General features: G+C 34.6%; 1 protein-coding gene across 1 annotated transcript in view; it reads right to left on the reverse strand.

The window, feature by feature from the left end:
- Positions 1–24,011, reverse strand: part of MBD5 (methyl-CpG binding domain protein 5) — a 54,560-nt gene that overhangs the window by 30,448 nt on the left and 101 nt on the right. The window contains exons 1-5 of the mRNA XM_007454550.1: positions 23,976–24,011; positions 20,340–20,442; positions 19,087–19,267; positions 12,572–14,707; positions 1–322 (exon numbers count right to left, since the gene is read on the reverse strand). The exon at positions 1–322 is cut by the window's left edge and continues 2 nt beyond it; the exon at positions 23,976–24,011 is cut by the window's right edge and continues 101 nt beyond it. Coding sequence (XP_007454612.1) covers positions 1–322; positions 12,572–14,707; positions 19,087–19,267; positions 20,340–20,442; positions 23,976–24,011 — 2,778 coding nt within the window. The remainder of the gene's footprint in view (positions 323–12,571; positions 14,708–19,086; positions 19,268–20,339; positions 20,443–23,975) is intronic.

Here is a 24,011-nt window from a genome sequence, read left to right on the forward strand (position 1 = left end):
CCTGCTGAAGGCTGGAGGATATTTAATAGATTCTGGTTTAGGAGATGCTGTTGATTCACTGGCAAAGAGATAGGTAGAGAACTGAGGAGGCTGGGGTTCAAGGGGTGTGGAAGATGGTTGTTTGAAGTGCTGTTGGATGGAAAATGAAGTGCGTGCTCCTGGCCAACAAAAGGAAAATCACTCCCAATGGGCAGCTGACTCTGCAGTGGGTTTCCAGCTGCGGTGGTGACTATGACGCCGTCTTGAAGGACAGATGTTGTCTTTGTGATGGCAGGGTGGTTGGTGCCAGCTATGGCTATGGAGGATGATGGTCCTGAACCGCCTAAAATAAAGGGAAAAAAACCCCACTTATTAATTATGGATGTTAAGGAAGACAACTCTATAAAAACACATCACGATACATTTCAATTAATATGTTACATGTCCTCTGTAGATTCTAGCCAGATAAACTGTAATTAGAGATGATCTGACATGTTAATGAAACTAGTTTGACTTCATACTTCTTGCCTTACTTTGAATATGAATATATTGAAGAAGCTTAGTACTTTAAGCAATACCTGTTTCTAACTATCAAATATTTTGTTTTTCACAACCAGACAAGGTGAAAATGGAGGAAGTTGTGTTGTAGTCCATTCAATTGGGTAGATAAAAGTAACAATGCTTCATTTTTCAAAATATATTTTTACATTGAAAAAAAAGTTTTGGTTCTATATTTATAATACCAGTACTTTCTTTTACTGGAAAAAAACCCCCAAATAGAATATGCATGAGAATACAAAACAGAAAATAAAAAGTACCTGTTAACTATTAATATTTTAGTGTATAGTTTTCTGGGCTTTTCCCACCTATATGTATATACATATGCAGACATATATACATATGTTACATGTATTTTTTAACAAAAATGGAATCATATTGTTTTGCAACTTTTTTTCATTTAGCAATATATTGTGAATATCCTTTCATGTTAACTATAGATCCGTTTTACTAGTATCATGTATGGATATACATAATTTATTCAATCCATTGTTGTGGATATTTCGATTGTTTACAATCTTTTACTATTTCAAGTAACACTATGATAAACATTCTTATTAAGTCATCTTTGCCAATATGCTCAATTATTTTCTAAGGGAAAATTCTTAAAAGTGGAATTCCAGGGACAAAGCATTTACATATTTTTAAAGCTCTGGATAGACATTGTCAGACTGCCTCCAGTGAAGCTGATCACTATATATTCAATTTATATTTCTATAAACAATGTAGGCAGCGCTCATTTTTCTCACCAACACTGTGTTTTATCATTATTTTTAAATCTTTGTCATTCTAATAGCATAAAGATACTTTATACTCATGATTCCTTAAATCAGACCAGTCTTCACCCAAATAGCATTCTTTTTTTTTTTTCCAAATAGCATTCTTAACCTTGAAAGTCTTATGTATGCTAAAGATGTATATTTTAAAGTATACTAAAGTAATGTATATTAAATTCAGGGAACTTAATAATAAAATTTCAGTTGTGTATTATAATTGTTTTAGTTGTTATCAATCCAAGCTACACAAAAATAATTACCTAGAGAACTTAAAAACAAACAAACAAACCAATGTCTGGACCCTATCCAAGACCAGCTGAAAACTCATCTCTTGGGGTACAGCCTGGGCAGTAGTACTCTTTGAAATCACCCCTGGTGATCCAGATGCACAAGGGGTGGGGTGGGGAGGGTGAGAATCACATTCTGTTGAAGGAACCTACAATCATTTTTTTGAAAAATGTCTTACCCTAAAGAAATGCATTGTTTCATTTAATACATGCATTTGGAAAATATTATAAGCACATATACTTAATTTATTAAAATATTAAACATGTATATGTTATTATGAACAATACCAGTGTTACTGAAAATCTAAAATAATTCAAACACTTTACTGCTGTGCTATATGTCATCATAACAAACTTTATACTTGACCATGTTACCATTGAGGCCTTGTTCAAATACACAGAAATGATTCCATAGTTGTAATAGTAGTACAAATATAACTATATATTATTCTTGTTTCCTCCTAACAGACTAACACAATAATTTTTCCTTTCTGACATAAAAACTCCATACTAATATTTTTAACCATGTAGCATATGGATTGATCAAATTTATTGATCCAATAAAGTTTGGCATTTATATTTTGATTTTTTCATCATTATATATAACACACGAATGGACATCTTCCTGCATATGAAACTTTCCTACCTTTGAATTTTTCCTAAGGAAACTCATTGGCATGATTGTTGTGAGACTCAAAAATAGGTAAGTGAAAGGCTTGCAATGTGTAAAAGTATACAAATAAAAGGAGTTATCATTGTCATCATTATTATTGACATTAGTAGCTGCAGTTAGTTGTGATGACATGGTAATAGTAGTAAGTATAAATCAGCATATCCAACATATATATCTCTATAGCACGACTTTGCAATTTTTCCTAGCTGTTGTGGTCTTTTTTTTTTTTTTTTAAGCTCTGTTTCATTTAAAGGAGACAAAATGCCGAAGTAGGCATATGGTATACAATTCTTTAAATATTAATTCAGATTTGTAATAAAACAATCAACACCTTAAACATTTCATTGCTTCTTAAATCTTTCTGCTATTTCCGTTAAATAGGTATGTGCCTTATTTGCGTTTGGAATCCATCTTTTTAAACAAGCTAATAAAAACTCTTATTTACTAGTAATCACTATCTATGGCTTTTTTCCCTATCTGTTAAATAATAACGGCATATTTAAATGTGCAGATCACCCATTCCTTTAATCACAGTCAGAGTACATTTTCAAAATACTCTAGTGTGTATATGACAAGGCTTTGTAGATGAAGGGTTTCTGTAGAGGTTATTATTCTTTTATCTTTATTTTGTAAGAGAGAAACATCCACATTGAGGATTCATGAAAGTAGTCATTTGGGGACATTATTCTAAAAATTCTCCATCTAAATATTCTTGAGGAATGACAATAAAGAAAATATAGCTACTCTGGGTATATTTTTGCATTACAAACAAGAAGCGGGTGAATACCACAAGCTTCTTAAGGCTAATATGCGGATCAGGCATATTTTTTATTTTCTCTTAATTTTCAACACACCAATTCAACAATCAAGTACACTCTACTGAACAAAAGGGTAGAAATGGTGATACAAACAAATAAACAACAACAACAACAACAACACAACACCCTGCCCTTTCTTTAAGGAACTCAGAGTTTAGGCAATGTGATAAACACACAGATCTCTGTCTCTCTCAAATATACATGTTTTTGAGGGCTTATTACAAACCAGGAAATTTTAAAGCTCTTTTCACGTATCTAGTATAACTACAAGGCAATATGCCAGGAACAATAGCAGGTTTATAACAAGGGGTCAATTGTAAAACTGAAGGTGTCAGGAAAAACTAAGCAAGTGGTAACATTTGATCTGGGATTTGAGAGTGGAAAAGGAGATAGAAAAGGTTTCTAAGTAGAAGCAAAGTAATTTTTAAAAAAGGCAAGGAGATAATAAAGTGTATGGAGGGTAATAGAATCCTATGTATCCTCAGAACAAAGAAATATGACTGAAAATATTGTATGCTGCTTTCCTACACACCCAAGCCCTCCCACCCATGGTTAAACCTGCTGCCTTAGATAAGCAGAGAAGAAATTTAAAATCATCTTTCTAAACCATTAAAGGCAAGGATCACTTCTTATTTCCCTCTGTATTTCCAAGACCTAAGAGTCTCTGACACATGGTTGGCATTCAAAAACTGCTGGTTGAATCAATCTATTAAGATTGTAAAACTTGCATTCAACTTCTAGGAATCAGATCACTTGATGCTGTGTGTGTGTGGCAAGTGTGTATGTGGAGGAGAGAATACCACCCATTTGTGGAGAAAAGTGAAAACTGACTCTGTAGGGTACAATTGGTCCAATGCCAGGAGATAAGGGATGCTGGAAAGGAGATGGCTGAAAGATGTCAAGTTACTTTAGAACACTCCCAAGTGTGCTGGGGAGTTAAAATAATCTTATGGAGGAAGACGTCCATCCCAAAGTACTCTGAATTCTTAAAGTCAACTCATTAATGCTTGGGGTCATTGAAAGATCCTGTATTTTTATAGCAGGAGGGAAACTGGAAATTGCTTATTTCTGAACCACTTAATCTTGAACAGGCATTCTCTGGTGAACTTACTTCATAGTTCTGCATAAAAACCTATGGTCTGTTGAAGCATGTGGGGAAAAAGTTATCTTAAAGCTGAGTTTTCTTTTGGCAGCTAAGATGTTTTGAGCTTAATCTAATGAGGGAGAGAGTTTTTTTTTTAAAGAGTTTTTAAAATAGCAAACTATTCACTAAACATTTAGCAGTTAAATAACTAAAAGGCAGCTGGGAGCCTCGAACAAGTTAGTAAGTTGGAGAAGTCCTTTAATTAGAAAAAATTATTATTTCACACCAGCCAGCAGCACCATGAACTGGCATAACTTCTTTTTCTCATTGTTTCTGTTACTTTTAAAGAAGTAGGAAATAAGACTGGAAAGCCATCCAAATAAACTTTCCTGGTGTGAGATCACATGCCTAGACACCCAATCAGACACTGAGATAGTCCAGTACAATTAGGAAACAACAGTGGTAGCTTTTTCCAGTGGGGTAGATTTCCAGATATAAACAGTATTCTTCGCACACACATATAATTTATGATGTGTGTGTGTGTGTGTGTCTGTATATGTGTGTGTATACAGAAATAGCATCAGTAATTTTTTTTAGGATTTTTTAAAGGATATTTTCCTATTACTAACAATTTCATTCTTGAGGTGTTTTATTTGCCTCAGTTTTTAAACACTGCTTTTCAAAACAAAGGTAATGTCTACTTCTTTAGAGTTATTTCACTTCTTTGTCACCAATATTTTTTGAGAAGAGTCATTGTTCATATCATGCTAAACTCTCTCACGGTTAGCCCTTAAGTATTAATAATATTGTTGTACATGTCTTTGTATGTGTACAAGAGAGGGCATAAAGCTCGTTCCAAATGGACCAATAGGCGCTCTTAAAATGTCATTTTACCAGTTTGATCTATAGCTTCAATTTTGAATAAATACTACTTAATGCTAGAAAACTTTTTCTTAATTGATATGCCCAAATACTGGTTTTTATCCATAAATTCAAGAACCTAAGAAATACATCATATGGAACATACTCCTTCACTATTTGACCTTTATCATTTGCTTTGGCAAGTGTACTTTAATTGCAAACAGGGTCAATGATAATCCTTAATAAAAACAAATGCTTCTAGAGACAAGAGAAAATATCATGCCCTAGTGAGTCTAATAAATATAATTCACTTTTCAATCCCATGGAAATAGTAAAATTTTCTCTTCTATATTTAAAGGATTTAAAAAATTGAAAGATAACTTTTATGAGGTCTAGATCTTCCAACAAGATATTATTTTCCCAAGCCTTAGTAATGACATGGTAATATGTATTTACAAAAATATACCAATCTCTACCTTTGTGCTTTGGATCCTGATGTAAATTCCTAGCATTCCTTTACCAGAAGTAGGCAGGAAGCCCTAGGGACTAGTGTCTATTTGTTCTCCATAAGGAAGGGAGGGAGGGACCCAAAACCAACACAACTTAGGAGAAAAGGAAGAGGGGAAAGGGATCAGTGGCAGTATCTGAGGAAATACTCTCCACCCTCAACAGGGCCAACCTCTTAGGGAAGAGGAAAGAACAGTGGAAGGACTGTAGCTTGAATCTTGGAATATGAGGTCTGAGTGATTATGACGGTGTTGAGGAGGCGAGGCCAGGCTTCGGGTGGTAATGGGGTCAGACAAAAAAAAAGGGTGTTTTACTACTGATCACTTCTGCTTCCTTTATTAATATATAGAATTACTCTGAAAACTGTTGAAATGAAAAAAATTGCTTGAGATTTTTCACTGTTTCTCAAGTAACAAAGATTTTTTTTACAAATGCTTTTTATCACATTTTTCTTAATATTTATTGTAAGGAAGCAAATGCTGAGAGAAGAGGTTAAGTCTCTTGCTTGGTAGGATTTCTGTTCTCTCAATATGCTAGAATAACAGTTAAAATACTCCATCCATCAATATACCAACTGGAAGTTTATCTCATTTTGTTTAATGAGCAGAGCAAGTAGAGATTCTAGATTATGAATAACTTTGTATCCTTCCATTGTGTACTATTTTATTTTCAGTGCTAAACAGTGCAGAGCACATACTAGGTATTCAATAAATATTTGCTGAGTTAATTACCTCATGAATATTCTAAGACAGTGCTTAGACCTATTTAAGACTGTAAAATCGATTTAGTATGCCCTCAAACCAGTATATTTTGATAAATGAAATAAAAGAAAAAGAAAAAAAAAGAGTACATTGCATAACTAGGATATTATTTTGTGGAAACTGTTTCTGTTAACTTATACATGTGAGTGCTGGGTCATGTTCTGCTGGTGGGTGATGAAATCATTTCGGTAGATCATGACTGTCATAAAAAAAAGAAATAGAATAAGATAGGATAAGATAGAATGGGATCTAAAATGTCAGAGTGCATCACACAGAGTGTTTTTTTCAGGAAACTTTTGTTGTACATTCAAAACATCTCTCTAGTTAAATGGAATGCAAGTTAATTTCTTGCCGTGGTTAAAAGTAAAAATAAGTTTGAAAAACACTGCTTTAGGATCAGGCCTCTCAGTTGCTCAACTCCGTGGGGGATGGTCTATGGAGTTGTGCTCCAGGAAGCATGTTTATCAGACTCTAAAGTGAGAGGTATCCCTGTGGAGTCGTGCAGCACAGGAGCTCCGCTCTGGGGCATTCGTGATAAATACTACTCTTTTTTATACCTGTACCCATGGGTCTTGGATAGATATTTAGAATTTCCCTGGACTAGCTCCTACCCCAGGAGTATCTCAGCAACTCCTTCAGACTTCTGTTTGTCTAGTTCCATTCCTAATCTGTAAAAAGGTGAGTTGTTACTTTGACTTTGCAAGAAGTATAATTCTTAGAAAATAATTTTTACTCTACTCTTTGCTTTTTTAGCATTAATGTTGTTTGATACAAGTTCCTTGAAGGTAGGAAGTTTATGATTCGATTTATTTAGTACTCCATGCACGTGGAAATGAAATCTATTTTGATGACACTAGGAAAATGTTTAAGCATTATTTTTAATGAGTCAAGTCTTTGTAGAGTTAACATTACTGCCTAGAATTTAGGTACTTTTAGAAGCTGCTTCAATGTTCTTAGACCACTTGATTTTAGTAAATAATAGCTTAGGCATCCCCTTGAGAATTGAAGGATTTCTAGTGATTTTATAAGTGAACTTAGTGTGTTGCAATAGAATAAAATTCCCCCAATTTGCACACTGGGACAATTTATTTCTTGAAAGGTACAAAATAGATCATTGAATCAGCAAACATATCACACCACTATGAGTTGTTATCACCTTTGATTACATAGACTCAGTGTCTAAATTCAAACATATTTTAACTCCTCTTTTTGTACACAAGGAAACATTAAACCTGGAAGATGTAAACAAAGCAAGTGGTGTAACCCTGATATTAGGAAACCTTCTTAAACAGCAAGACACTGCCTGTTGTAAAAATAACTTACAGCAAAGAAGAAATGGCTCATTTTGCAAAAATTTAACTAAAAGAATAGACATAGATTTTTATCACATAATCAAGATTTTAATATAGTTTTGGTATTTGGTTAAAAAACAAGAGCAGAGGGCAAGTTTCAACCTAGAAGCCTATGCATCAATCAGGTGAGGCGTAAAACCTAGGCATTTAAAAACTTGGGTGGAAATACTTTCAATAGCAATTATTAATTCAGTCACAACCTTAAAGGAGTCTCTGCCTTTTTTCATTCTACATAAGTCTATAAAAGACTAGAGGCTTATTTCCACACAAATGTCCCATATCCTGAGACAGCTAACATAGAACAGTCCATCCTGGAGTATTTTTATCCCATAATCTTTTTGCAACTATAACCTCAAATGAAGGGAATGACAATTTCCCTTTATTTTCTTTACTGGCATGCTCTGAGAATAAATACATACATAGAACAAAAAACCAAGCTTGCACTTTGCAATATTTTATCCAAAGCATTCTTTTGTGATCTCTAATTTTCTTATACCTACCATATTAGTGGCTGCACTGAGTTTCAATCAAATGTATTTTGTGCTGAAAAAAAAAACACTTTCTTTTCCAGAGTTAAAAAAAAAAAAAAATATATATATATATAAATACTCATGAGCAAATATTTATTCATAGGTTTATTTATATTCTTGTTAGTCAATGTATATCTTTTAAGAGTTAAGGCAAATAAATGATTGAATTATTTTCTCTTTTGGTACAAACTCATACTCTGCCCTTTCACAGGACTACATTTTCATGTGTTTTAGAAGAGATGATTAAATGTTTTTTATTAGGAAAAAAAATGAGACTATAAAAGGCATTTTAAAGTGAAAAAGTTATATTTAATGACTTTATCATATTGGAGGGAGGTAAGGTTCAGTTATTAAGTTGGTTAGCAGAATAATCTAAATCTTTTTGCTTCTTTGAAAATTGTGAAAACCCACAGGGCCATGGAAGGATGGGTTGTCATGTGGACACTGACAGGGCTGGGTCCTCTGCAGAGGCCCAGGTTACTGGCATGTGTGTTTTTGTTCTATGGTAAACAGGTGGGCAGCAGTCAGAGGCCCAAAGAGGCATGGACTTGATGAAATTTGTCAGTCAGGGGTACTTGACTTTGAATTCCTCCCTAAACCAAAACACCACAGGACACGTGCTGGAACCACTTAAGTGTTGAAACTTATCTCACTTCATAAACTGAAAGTTGCTTTAAATGTACACGAGTGATGGATTTCAGAACATACCTGCATTCAGCAGTTTGAGTGTTTGGACTGAGAATCAGGAACTGATTGGGGTTTGGTTGCCAGATCCACCAGAGCTTTGCTTTACAACTTGAGGAATGTCACCAAGTATCCTACTGGTCATTTTCTAAATCTGTTACATGGAAATATTAAACTTCACTTGTAATTTCATATCCAAAAAGCTAATAGAAACCTGTAAACTTTACAATGCAAAGTGTTTAGAGAGCTTTAGTGGAAAGGCAATTTCAAAACACCAAATAGAATTAATAAAACCTTGTATATTCTTAAGTTTTAGAAATGTTTTCTAAGCATTTCGTACCTTTAATCTGATTTTTTTTTTTTTTTTTTTACTACTTTGCCTCTGATTCTCATATATGAGTTTTAATACATTTAAAATATGGACTGGTATTCACATATAGGCCTAAAAAATGAACATTTGGGCTGTTTATGACAGAAAAACTTTCTTCAAAAGAAGTTTCTGAAAACAAATAGCCAATCGAATTAAACGTTTTCAGAGTGATTTCTGGTCTTAAATAAGGTCTTAATGTAACATTTTTGAGCTACTGCTTAGGAGAGTGGGGAAAAAAGGCACTGGATTGAGCAGGAGGTCACTTGAGTTCTGTTCATGCTCCATTACCACAAGGAAGAGTTGGGCCATGCTACCTGTGGGTCCCTTTCACCCTCACTGTGCTATCACACCTGGAATGGCAGGGCTAGCGTCTGCAGAGTTGCCCTCTTCAAAGGCCCACTGACACATCACCCACTAGGAAACCCATTTTTATCTGAGTGAGGTGATACAAATTCATTCAAATAAAGGTTACCAAATGTGATTCACAAATGAGTGGTAGTTCTTTTGATTCTGTGGACATTTCATCTGCATTGGCACAAACATCCTAATTATTGTACACTAGGATATTAGAGTCCAAATAGAGAAGGCAAAATTACTGACTTTTGTCTAAAAGTGCATCAAAAGTTTACAAACGTAGTTCCTAACATGCATTGATATGCTTTGATTCACTATGTGTTGGGTATTTTTAAAGATTTGAAAGTGAAAACAGTATTTTTCACAACTAGATGTTTCAAATGAAGAACTTATGCAGCTGGAAAGAAAATGGATTTTAGAATCAGATGAACCTGAGTGCAAATCCTAATTCAATTATGTATGACCTTGGACAGTTATTCAAGTTCTCTGAGGCCCAATGTACTCATCTGTAAAATGAGGACAAGAATATCTTATACTTTGGAAAACTGCACAAATTAGAAATAATACAGGCAAATCACCTGGCACATCATAGGTACTCAATGACAGCTAAAAGCAACATTTTAAGAATAAAATGTGGTTTTCTTCTAATGTCTTACTAGTATGCTAGGAATACTCAGCAAAACTTAAAGGGATAGTTGTAACTGTCATCAGCTGTCTCACTCTGAAAGCCCAGCTTTGGTGTTTATTTGATGGATGAATAAATATCAGTGAAAATAAACATTCAGGCTAAGCAGTTATAATAACAGTACATTCAGTTGACACAGTTCACTGTGTATCTAAAAGAAACATGATATTAGAGACCTCTTTAATATTCAGCTCATCAAAAGAATTATATTAATTAGTAAATCTATCCATTTTTATTACCAGCTGCACATCAGAGCTATGTACATTAAGCAGTATTTAATTTTATTAGGTTCCTACTTTAAAAAGTTCTTATTGACCTAGATTTTTTATCAGGGATATGCTTTCTGTTAGCTTACACATGATTGGTCACATCCATATCATTACTAGACATTTATTCTCATCCCTTTTAGCTATTTATATGCTAACACTTTACTTATATTAGTAAATTTTCAACATGTGTGTTTTGACACTCCCAGCACTGGCAATCCAGATCTGATGTTTTACAGAGATGCATGGAACAAGAAAATACATGTCTAAGACTATATAAAATAAGTCAAAACTTGACAATCAGAAGAAACAAGAATATAAATAAATGTTGGTCTTTTCCATTATAGATAAATTAAAATACATCATTAATAAAATACGTACACTTTGCAATATGAACTTAGACCTGAAACAAAGTAAGTTGAGGTAAGGGGTATCAAAATTGAAAGATATAATACAATGAGACTAACAATGCCTCATCTAAATGATTGAAGGTATGCTTAATAAATATAGTGTATTTTTAAATAGTTACTGATTTTATGTAACCTTAATCTGATAAATGCATAAGATTAAATTTTCATTTGTTTGGGATTATCTAAAAAGGAATATGAGTCACTGAAAAGCTGGAAGCCCCTTCGGAATAAGAATCCTGTTAAACACGTAAAAAATAGTTTCATGAGATTCCTTAGACTAAGAATATCAAGAAGGCACTAATCATTTCAATTATCATCTTCACCTTATATTCTTTTTAACAGAAGAGGTCAATGAACAGTTCTTCATTAAATACTGACATCAAAACATAACACATAACACAAGTTGTGGAGAATGGCAGGTAAAAGTAGTGACACCAGGAAGGAAAACACTTGATTTTACTATCAGCAACAAAGACATGTAGGTCATAATGCCTTTCCAGCATGGTGGTATAACACAGTCTATATATATCTACACAATAGATTATTAAAAGCCTTAGCAGTTTTCTCACTTCCAGTAGCAATCTGGTTTTAAAAGCCCACTGTTTTCATAGCTGAATAATATTGTCTCTATATTCATCTTTTATTTCCTCCCTGTCATTTCCCACCGATCTCTCAAATCGTTATTGTTGGGTTTTGGGTATTCTTTCTATTATTCTTATGGTCAAATTTTCTGATATCTCAATGAATTTATCTCTATAGTGCTTCTTTACGGTTTTTTGTAACAATTTCTGAGGACTCTACTGAAATAAAATATAGTTCTTTCTAATGTGTCTACTTTTAAATAAATTTGTCTCCTTCATTAAGAGCGGATAAAGAGATACCATAATGTCAATGGTAAAAACAATGGTTTAGTTCTCCAAGAAAACTGTAAAATAATTTCAAGATCAAAAATTCTGGAAATCAGGTTTTCAAGCCTTTTTTATTGGAAAACTTCAATTATTACCTTTTTAAAAAAGGGAGTAGCCAATATCCATTTATGAATTTTTTCAAACAAATAATAATAAAGGATAGCAAACTAGGATAAGAAAACACATTAGAAGACAGCTTTCTACTTCATACAACTTCTAGTTACCTTTTCCTATCCATTCACCTATTTCTGGTCAGCAGCAAGAACAAAAAATCCATGTATTTCTGCCTCTTTTTTGGGGTTTTCCAAATGAGCTTCATTTACCTGAATACAAACAAGAGCTAGGGGAAACAGCTTTTATACTGGCATAGACCAAGTACATGTCTCATGAACCAGGAAATCCTGCCTTCTATGGCTTCTTTTGTAGTTTCGAGTCCAATGGTTATAGAACCAACTGAAAGTCGAACAAAATTCAAAATGACACAGGTTGACACATAACGGAAACACATGGAATCCTCTTGGCTGTTATTTTTTCTAAGAGACAAATCCCTAGCATTCTGTAAATAAAATTATAAATACTAAAGAAATGATGAGAATTTCACAATGGGGAAAGGATCATTTCTTATCATAATAAATATTTTGGTATAAATTTTTAAAAAACGTATAAAAGTTTAGTACCTTTGGGTACTTTTTTCTAATAAAACCATACCTGCTTCAGAACTTGTTTGATTATAGCTGCTAACAATGCTGTTTGGTATCACTGGAGTGGAGGACGTTGAAATTCTTGACTGAGGTGGATTGGGATGTAATGAATTTCCTAAGGCCATGCCCGACTGACTGAGCATCCCACAGTTCCCGCTAGCCTGAATCTGATTTATTAAACCTGCAAGATGGTGGTTTGGGACTGGACTGTTACTGTGAACAAAGTTAGTGTTTGCATTGTGGCAGTGCACGGCTTCCCCTCTTAAAGGTACGTCCTGTGTCAGTGGATTCTGAAGACCACTGGAGTTCACACTGGGGTCTGTAAAATGCAGCTGGTTAGCAGAGCAAGGCAAAGCAGTATTTGAGCGCCCACAACCCGGGCTACTACTGCTACTCAAGTGAGAGCTTTGACAACTCATAGACTGTAGTAACTGAGACATTGAACTGATGGGAAACGACCCCTGACCCTGCTTCCTTAGCAAGTCGGGTCCAGGTTTAGGAACTGCAGAACTATCCATTTGAGACTGTCTGAGCAAACTCAACACTGTGGTAGGTGGCTGTTTTCTTTTCCGCAGTGAGTCCTTTTGCTGAGACATCAGCTTATCTCTTAGTGCTGCTCGACCACTTTGCCCTTCACCTGTTGGGAGAAGCATGTTGGCAGCAGGAGGGAACATGGTGTTTAAAGTGCTATGTCCTTCAGTGTTGCCACTGCCAGCAACAGCTCCAGAATTGCTACTGCTGCTACTGTTGTTACCAGCAAGTTTGTTTTGATTTGCTAGCTGTGCTTTGGCTGCTGCTGAGAGTAAACTACTTGCTGGAAAGGAGGCAGCATTGTGCTGGTTCAAGATCTGATTTAAAGGCATTCCCAGCAAACCAGGCTGACTCTTTACAGAACCGCTTCCGGCAGATGCAGTAGGAAAAGCTGCACTGCTTGGGGTATTTAGTACATTACTCATTCCAGCAATTAATGGGTTAGGGATATCCTTGTACTGATGATGTCCATCGGACTTGGTAGAAGGGCTTGATGGCATTGATGGCCTTGGGGACCCTATTGTTGACCTTGGTGACCTGGGTGGAACCTTAATACCACTACAAGCGGGCTGGGGTCCTAGAGGTGGCATCATGAAATTTCCGTGATCTGATGATGTGGAAGATGAGCGTGATCTTTGGGGCGATGCCTCAATCCTTCCAATTCCAGTCCCCATCATGTGCACTGGGGATGTCACTGGAGAAGGGGACAGGGAGGTTGAAGCTGAATGCTGAACTCTTTGTACATGACTCCCATGATTCATGTGGCCAGGTTTTACGGTTGGCAAAGGGAGATTACTTGGCAAAGGAACAACAGCAGGAGGCATGCTTACATTCATCACAGGTACCTGAGAGTGGACATTTGAATGGAAACTAGTTGGATTAATGATAACAGGGTTCTGATTCACTGGTTTACTAGGAATAGGGTCAAGAATGCCAAGTGGATCTTTCTCAGATGTTAATGGCTTTTTCTGAAGAGCACAAGAAGGTGGAGGAGGGGGAGGTGGGCCTTGGGGTAGTTTGTGGTGGAACATTGCTCGTGGTATTTCCATATTAGTTGAAAAATTACACATTGGTTTTTTCATTACTGGACTCTTTGTAGTCAAGGTTGGGGAAAGAGGTATATTAGTCCTTCCAGCCATTGCACAGGATGACTGTCCAGGAGAACCGTGTAGCATTACTGAAGGGGGAGAAAGAGGAGTCCTATTCAGGTGAATAGGACTAGAATTGGGAGCTCCATGAAAACCAGGATTATTTCTTGTGAAAACATCAGGGCTTCCAAGTGGGTCAGTCCTTGGAGAGATTGAGCCATCTCCATATATCTGGGAACCTGACGACGCTGGGCTGGGCAGGCCTCCATGGCTGCCACGGAATGGAGATTTCTGTCCGTGTTCACTGCTGCCCAATCTCTGCCGGGGGTATACAGGGTGGAGTTCTTGTTGCTGGCTTCCAGGCAGTTCTTGTACATACAGCCTTCCCATGGCATTTGATGATCCAATCATTAATTTGAAAGGATTCTTACATTCAGGCATTACAGAATTTGTAATTCCTTCATGAGACTTATTTCTTACAGATCTTGGAGTTGCTGCCCGTGAAGGTACTACTGGAGTTGCATCTGATGTGAAAGAGAAAAAAAAAAATCTGTTAGTAGTCTCAATTCTTTTGTGTTAGGATGGAGGGAGGGAAGGAAATGGGGAAGGGAGGGCATCTGAAAAAAGAAATCTGCAAACAGAAGCTGTGACTCTTTGCAATTAAAAAAAAAGTTCTGTACTCTACAGTAAATTTTGATTGTAAAAGATGCACACTGTTCTCCCTTAGTTGACCAAAGGTTCTCAATAACTGCTCATTAAGCTTGTTTCCCTCATGTCTGTTGAGAAAGGATGGGGATCTGAATCCGTACATACTGACATTAGCCATTCTAATAGTATTTATAATATGCAAAATCAAGAATGACAGCCCAGATGGAAATGATGATGATTTTATTTTTTGGATTTGAATTTTTTAAGAACACAGTTACAATAGAAAATTATAATCTGTATGGCATAATATTTTCTTGAGTGATTTAAATGAATTGCCATTTTCACCAGAAAATTTGTTGCCCTGTAAAGGTTTGTATAACCTTACTAAAACTTCCTCGGGACAGCTACAAAAACTCTTCCTCAACCCAATATTTTCACTGTGAGAGTAAAGAGTCTTAATTTTTGTGAATTAAGTGAATAAGATTCTGAATCTTTTACAAAGTGAGTGATAACAACAGTAAATACAGTGAAGTTAAACAATCATGCTAAACTTCATATCGAGTTTGTAATACTTTAACACTTCAATTTCTTTGCCATTAATTAGTCATTGTTGTAAAACCAGCCTCAGTCAACCAAATTAGGTAAAAGACTGCAATTCTTTCATTAGGATAGAATTCTTATGCAAAATTTAGTCAGAGTGCAAAAATCTTCAGTACTGGGCTCCAATTGAGTATTCTCTTTTTACAGAGTGCATTGCTCCCTCGCTGGCTTTTTGGAATCCCTTCAGTTCTTTCAGAGATCAGACAGAATACAGGCAACAAAAGCAACCTGGTTCATCATACAGAATTTTCATTTGATGTCAGAATTCTAGGTTTAAGTTTTTTAGCTCCTAAGGAAGTTTAACTATTTTATAAGGTTGTGACTTCTAAAACAGGGATGGCAAATAAAATTAGTTTCATATACCAATTCCCATCAACTGGTGGTGGCTGCTTAGAGAGCTATGCTGAAAAGGGTGCTGAGCTCTAGCCAGACTCCATGAGAAAATGCCAATGAGTGTATTAGAGGCACAGGAGATGAGAGTGGTACTATTCATACTATATACATTGGCCATCCCAATTCTTAGACTTACAGCATATCAGCAAGTATACTCGGATTCATTTGCAATCAGAGGTATATTTACTTAAATGGATAATTACACATTTAAGATAAATAAACTTCTCCTACCTGCTAAGTAATATACAGGTCAAATCATAACATAACAATTTCTAAGTCAGTGGTTCTCAACCTGGGATAAACAGAAGTCTTGCTAGTGTACAATCAAGAAGTAAGAGAATGTAGTGAATGTATATTTTTCTTGGGAAATGTGGGCTTTCTGTTTCTGGCATGGTAGAGATTCTTTGATAGAGTGATTTCTGTACATAATACAGTGTATGAAAAGTTGAGAACCAATCATAAAAGAAAATCGCAGCAGATAAACTCAACTGAATTCATTTTCTTGTTAAAGAAAGATTTTTACAGTTTGTAATCAAGGAAATAACATATGAAAAATATTTGGGGCACTGAGCTTGGCATATAGTGAGAAGATAGTCGTCTGTATTAATGTCACTAACATTATTACGGGATTGATTGTGTCCTCTTTAGTAATAAAGCCACCAAGTTGTGTCTTTTCTTGCTCATTTATATAGCTATCTACAATTCAATGATTAAAAATATAGACATTGGCATTTTTACATTCAACAGAATTTAGAAAGTAGCTGTCGTTTAGAAAGGATTTCTTCCATACTGGGGAAAAATAGTTACCATCTTTAAAATAAAAGGAATACTAAACAGATAAACAAACAGAAGTCATGCTACTCTTATGTTGCAGTTAGGAACTAAAGTATTACAAGAGTTGGCAAATGTAAATGCTAGGTACTCATCAAGTGCTTTTGTGTATATTAAATAGACCTTTCGAAAGAGGTGTTGTATGTTTATGCATGTAAACTAAAGAGAGGTGAAAACTACTACATGAGTCTTCTTAATCTTTATTTAAATCCCAACCTTTTAATATAATTTAAAATTAGAAAATTGGAATAAATGCTATGTCTGAAGTTGGTAAAAGAGTAGAAATTAATCCAATAAAGTATATCATTTTAAAAGGAGATGGAGATATACCTCTTATACCTAAACTAGTTAAATATTTACCTTTAATTTCAATAATGAAACTTGTATGTACAGAGTAGGACAAAGGACCTAGACCAAGATTCTGCTCCAATCATTAAAAAGGAAACAAGGCAGACTCTGTAGACAGAGCTGAAATGGTTTGATATGATGTGAAGTGAGAATGGCAGCAGATATGAGCATGTGCAAACACATGTGCAAGGTAAGATGCAAAACTGAAAACATACTTACATCAAGGTGGCAGGCTAATGATAAATTTTAAATAATTTATTACTGTTAAATGTCTTTAAGTTGTTGCAATATCTTTTAATTTAAAAAATATAGCTCATTAAAGAAAAAGAAAAATTCACTAAAATATATTTTTTTCTTACATACCTTAGTGGAGCAAATTTTTCTGATCATTCCTGTTAAAGTTTAAAGGTTAGAGGGCTATTGGAGAGGAGCTCTCTGCTAATAACTGCCAAGTTTGTCTTTCCCTACCCTCTTCACATGAGTTCTAAGTGTGACTCTTTAATGACCTGTTTGGTGTCACAACTGCTTCTCTTTGTATCTAAAACTATCAATAATTTGGCCTCAATTTACCTATGCAGGTTTAATTTTCCACTCAAGTCACATTAGTTTCCACATCATTTCTTGATTATGCTATACTCATTCTAGACAAGAATTTTCTTATTTCCCTTATGTGTCTAAATCCTACCATTTTCCAGGGCTGGTTCAAATCTGAGTTCTACCATAAAGCTTTCTCTGATCACTACAAGTTATATTCCTCATCCTTATTTTTCAGAACTCTGCAGAACAATGCTACTTATCTTTCATAAACAAATGCTTTGGTGTTCAGCTGTATTTTATCCAGAATTACTATTCAAGTGTTAATTGTAATATTTTGGAGAGTTCATATTCTAGCCCTTACAAAAAGAAGTTCCTCAGCCTCAAAGAATAATTCCACAAATTACATATAAATCATAAAGGGAAAATGTACCTCAATAATGAACATAACTTTAACCAAGAAATCAAACTTAATGTCATCAATACGGGATAAACTGCCATTATATGCTTCCTAATGAGGATATAACATCACCTATGCAGTATTCCTATCAAACTATGTTTAACTTGAATATAAATATGAGGAAGCAATCAGGCAAATCCAAATTGAGGAACATCTATAAAACTGGCCTAGACTCTTCAAAAGTATCAACCATGAAAGATTTAAAAAGACTGGGGAATTGATGTAGATTAAAGAAAAGTAACGTCTCTTTGCAGTTGCACAATCTTTGCATCCTGGATTTTAAAAAAGATTGGATTGAAAAAACTGTAAGAATATTATTAGGACAACTGGAGAAATCTGAATATAGACTGCATATTAGATAATACTATCATAGCAGTTTTAAATTTCCTGAATGTGACAATTAGACCGTGGTTTATATGAGAGAACATCCATGTGTGTTGAAATACTTAGGGGTGAATTGTCACAATATCTGCAACTCCTGAAACAAAACGTTAACTGGTAAATCTAGGGTACTCGAACTGTTCATGTAGTTTTTCTGCAGCTTTGAAATTTTTAAAAAATTCGTGTGTGCATACAAGCGTGTGTGCATGTATGTGTTGGATGGAGGTATAAAAAATTCCTGGCAAGGTGATTTGATAGCAGGTGTTCAATATGTAGCTATTAAATGACTGAAAGAATAACACTGCCAGTTCTTGATAACATTGCTAGTTGCATTTAAGGACTTGACACTACACATTCCAATACAGCCCTAGGAAAAAGGCTACATTTGTTTCCTAAAAACCAATGGCACTTTCTCTTTTGTTAGCTCAGCTCTATGTACCTCCATAGCATTTGTATGTGCTAATCAGTGTTTATTTTCCTCATTTAACTAAATGATTTGGATAGGAAACTTTGGGTGACAACTTCATGGGAATTTTTCAGAACTAACTTGTTATTTGCAATAAAATGATAAAACATACATAATTTTAAATGCATTGTGCATGTTTGAAAAGCGGACTCAGAAAATGCTTGGCAAAGTGATTTCTAGTGACTCCTCCAGGAGAGGAGTTGGGGAGGAAAAATCCCTAAAACCTTCACCATATTACATACTTGTTCCTCCTCCGGGACTGGGGAGCACCAGAGAAGGATGTGGGGCTTCCATGCTTTTATGAAGTGTGGCCACTGCAATGATTTTTCTTTTATGTATGCATAGCTTTGTGACATCTTCATCTGCTTTAACATCTTCTGCAGTTCTCTGTTTCACAGCAGCTCCAGGATCAAAATTAAACACCTGGAAAAAGCACAGCCTTTGTTTAAAATATGTCTGTAAAAATATTAAGTAAAAAGATCCCCTTGTTAAAAAAAAAAAGTTTTGCATAGATTAACCCATAAATCTGAATAAAACTTTCTCAAGTTTTTAAATTTAAGAAAAGCAACTTTATATGTAATGGAATAAGTACTTCTGCTGAACTCATGGTTTTTAGTGGCAGGGTAAATAATGAAACTTATCCTAATTCTGAGATAGCCAAGATAAATATATGGAAAGGAATAGTATCTGATAATGTTCCCAATTTTAGATATTTCCTGATGTTATAACAGTACAAAAACAGATGAAGTACAGCTAAGAAACCCTAAAATCTGACATTTGCTATATGCTAACTTTTTCTTTGGCTTTACTTTATTGCTATATTAATATGACCTTTTCACTGATTTAAAAAATCTACTACTCTCTTTTAAAAAATATTTATTGTGTATATACTTATAAGCTGTTTCAAGTGCTTTTTTTTGTGAATGAGGTGACACACAAATAAAAAAGAAACAGTTGTCTATTAATCGTTAGTTCTATGATTGGGACTATTATAGATATCCAGAAAACAATGACATGTTTCTATAGTAAATATTTTATCATTTAAAATGATTTTACTTTTTGCCTTGCAAAGGAGTAAAACAGCTTCACTTTTGGCTATGAGGGTTCAGCTTTGTAATTTAAGAAATATTTGTGGCAGATCTATCAACACCAGTGCTAAAAATAACATTGCAGACTGAGCAGGAGGGAAAAAAATACTGCACTATTAAATAGTGAGCATGGGTATAGCTCTAATAAAACGATGCAAAAGGGGTTTTGATGAAATATTTAATATGAATATAGGTTTGTCACCTTTGAAAATGACTCTTGGACTTGAACTATTTTCCACAATCTTTAAGCATTCCAAAATGCATGCAAAAGATATATAATTTAAGACTTTAAAATGTATAAATGATTGGAGAAGTAATATAAAAATGAAATGCCAAATGAGAAAAGCAAATATATGAAACACCTAAAAAATGAAAAATTGCTGATACATCTATTGCGAAATGGTTACCTTGGGAAGAATAAGAGGACATTCCAAGCCACACTTGCATGTTCCGTCAGTAAGCAGGTATGTTTTAACCTGCTCCAAGCAAGATAACAAAGACCCACTGGGACTGTGAAAATAGTTTAAAAAAACATCAGGAAATAATTCTGACTGCACATATTATATGAAAAACGGCATAATTTATAGTCTTACTGTCCTTCACAGGGTTTTTTCCTATGAAATATTTTCCTACTAAGGAAAAGCATTTTCTTTGTCAGTATTATGTTAGCTACTAAATTATAGCCTTTAACACTGTCACTCTTTCTTCTGACCAAAATATTTCTCAGAAAAATACAGATCTTCATAGAAAAATAAATAAAAGTATTTTGACAACCAAGAGTGGACTAAGGATGGGAAAAATGTTTTCTTAAGAAAGAGCAGGTAAGAAAGGAACAAGAAAACTACAGGAAAGTAATCATTATCATTTTAAACTAGAAGATCTACTTCTAAAGCTGTTTGAGGAAAAACTGAAATTTAGGAACACGTTGGAGGTCAAACCAGAAAGTCACTAAATTTACAAAAATTCGAGCTAACAAGTTCTTCCCTTTAATCTTGGAGTCTAGAACCAAGCTGCCCCTGTGTAAAAAGAGGCTTCTCTTTTTCCTCCCTCATTCATGTGTATCTTTGAAGATAGATCAGTGTGGCCCAGCTCAAATTCTACTGAAGATCCAAGCTGTACTTATAAGGATGGGGAACTCTTGAGGAGATAGGGTTTTAGGTGGCAGAAAGGTGCCTTGCAGGCCTTGCGGCTGGTGATTGGGTAGTGCTCTCAACATTACTACTCTTTGGGTCACAGAAGTTAGTATGATATGTGAATACTGCTCAAATTTAAGTCTACAGATTAGGTACTAATTTTGATGACAGGATAAGTTTCTAATGTTTATTTACAATGAGGATTAGTTTAAAACGGGCAATTTGCATTTTAGGACTTCTATTATTAATGTACTGATTTTACAGCTTGCATGCATATTATGCCTTGAAAATTATTATATACTTTTTATTCAAGAATATCTTTTATTTATGACTATTTACCAAAATATAAGTTTGGTTATAAGTATATAAGTTCATGTGTATATAAGTATATAAGTTCAAGTTCATGTTCATCACTTAAGCCATCTGATAAAGTTTAACCAGAAACGATATCTCCATTTCATAAATAAAGCTTTACATTACCGGGGGTAGACTATTCTGCTTCTACAAAAACACAGGTAGTAGTTTGGTGTCTATAAATAAACCAGCTTTAAAATGCAATTCGTATTTTACTTATGGACAATCATATAAGTGACTTACGCATGTAGAAAATCACAATTAAAATCCTCAACTTTGTTAACTCTCTCATTTATTTGGGCTAACAATTTTTTTCAGATGATATGCAAAGAATAATCATTCCCATATTACAGACTGGAGTTCCACCCTAGCGGTAGGGGCAGCAAGATGTTTTTGGAGGTCTGGTAACTTTGATAAAACAAAATCACTAGTTATGTGAAGAATTCATGAATTTTATGAAAAGAAACTGCCTAATGTGTTACAGTCAAAAAAAGTGTATGAATGAATCCTAGAGGCAGTTAATTGTAAAATTAAACTTGAAGGCAAGAATTCCTGAATTCTATCAGAGTACTCTACTCTAGACACTTTAAAAACACTTCCTCTCAATCAGTCAGTTGGGTTCTTTCCTTTAGTTGCAGCTCTTTAATTAACTTTTGGGAGTAATAATTAACATAAAAATAGTTACAAGTCTTATGGCATAGATAAAGCTTAGAAGATTGGAAGCAGGTAGGAAATTTAATGTGCAGCCTCAATGCCACCCTGAGGCAGGAGCAGCTGGAGACTAACCTAAAAATTATAAGCAAACTGCACATTGCAAAGGAAGCTATAGAAGGAGGGCTAGCCTGTTCTACACGTTCAAGTAGTAATTTAACCAGTTATATACAAACAAATCAAACCCATGCTGGCTGAATTTATTTGAAGGTGTCTTACCTTATCTGGCAAAGTTAGTTTCCAAAATAATCTTTAGTGTACAGATTTGGATTGGGAGAATTCAAACTCATACTAACAGATAGTAAAGTCTATCAGACTTGGAAAAGTCAGGAGCAAGATAACTGACAGATTCCCAGACTTAATTTGCTTTCACCTAACTCTCAGCAACCTGAAAAGCTGATTTATCTTTCATAGGGATAAAGATGAAGTAAAACAAAAACAAAACAAACAAAATCCCCCCAAAACTAAATTATCAAGATTTTTGGAGTTATTTGCTCTAAGCTGAATATATATTTGCTCCTTACAGACTAGGAAAACCATAAATATGAACATAACACTGATATCTTGCTATATTATTGATACATTGATAACAAAGTATTTCTGGCAGTTTGTTAACAGCACTGACAATAGAAACACTTTGAGAAAGTTATTCCGTGTGTCCTCATCCATCTAAGCTACCACGGGGTGAGCTCCACATTCCCTGCTTTCTTATCCCTTCACTTCAATTAATATAGAGCATATCTTGAATATTACAGAAACAAAAAACACGTGTGCAAAAGAATTTCAATTGGTCATTAAGTTTACCTCAAGAAATACCTTCCACAAAACAAACCAAACAACCAACCAGCCAACCAACCAACCCAGGACAGAATCTGAACTGACAGTAGAGTTGTTATAGTATGAAATCATTTGAGTTTATATAATGGAAAATTCTTCATTTATATAAATACATCTTTGCACAAATGAGAATTCCGTTGAAGCTGAGATACAAATAACCGCAATGAAAGTAACAACATTAATGTAATGATGCAATGTGATATCTTTTAAAAAGTTCTCTTTGTAATAGTTTTTCTTATTACATGACAAAGAAAGATTTATGGTATTCTAATCATATACTTACTGATAAACTACAAAGTAAGGACTTTAGGTGCCAATTATTTAATAATAAGACTAAAACTTCTTGCCAACAGTTCAGTTACTTCATTCAAGTTGTTCAACATAATAAAGGCTGTCAAAATTTAAAAGAGCAGGCATTTATATGTAATTTGTATGATTTTTACTTGTGAGATGACTCCATCATGACCTTTTCTTTTACTATTATATGCAGGGAATAGATTAAAAACTGCACAGAAAAAATAGGGAAATTATTTTTAGTTACTATCAGGCATTAAGAAACTAATAATTGAAACTGCCTATAGATAAAAACACTTAACCTTACATCAGAATAGCCAGCTGAAGCACTATGAAGGACACAATAATACTGTCAGGAGACATCGCGTCTGTTTTCAGTATTTTACATTCTCCTGTGAATGTAGTAATGATGCTCATGTGTTTCTTTTAGAAATCTTCCTATTTTTCGTTATCCTTGTTAGAGAGATAAGCAGGATGACATTTTATATAAACACAAATAGTGCATAAAAACCCTCTCTTGTAACCTAAGGCAATTTACATCGCAAAACAGTACAGAATAAAAACACTTAAATATTTCCAGCAGGAAGATCATTTATTCTAATTAATTTCAGGTGCTGTCGGTTACAATATTTACACTCTCAGAGGAACAGACTGTACCTCCTTCAGCTGGGGACCACAAACGTGGAGGTAGCATAGGTAATAATAACGGCTCACCTGACATAAAGCACTCCATTTTGATCCACACGACGC

Source organism: Lipotes vexillifer, unplaced genomic scaffold (genome assembly GCF_000442215.2).
Source record: "Lipotes vexillifer unplaced genomic scaffold, Lipotes_vexillifer_v1.1 scaffold335, whole genome shotgun sequence".
NCBI lineage: Eukaryota > Metazoa > Chordata > Mammalia > Artiodactyla > Lipotidae > Lipotes > Lipotes vexillifer.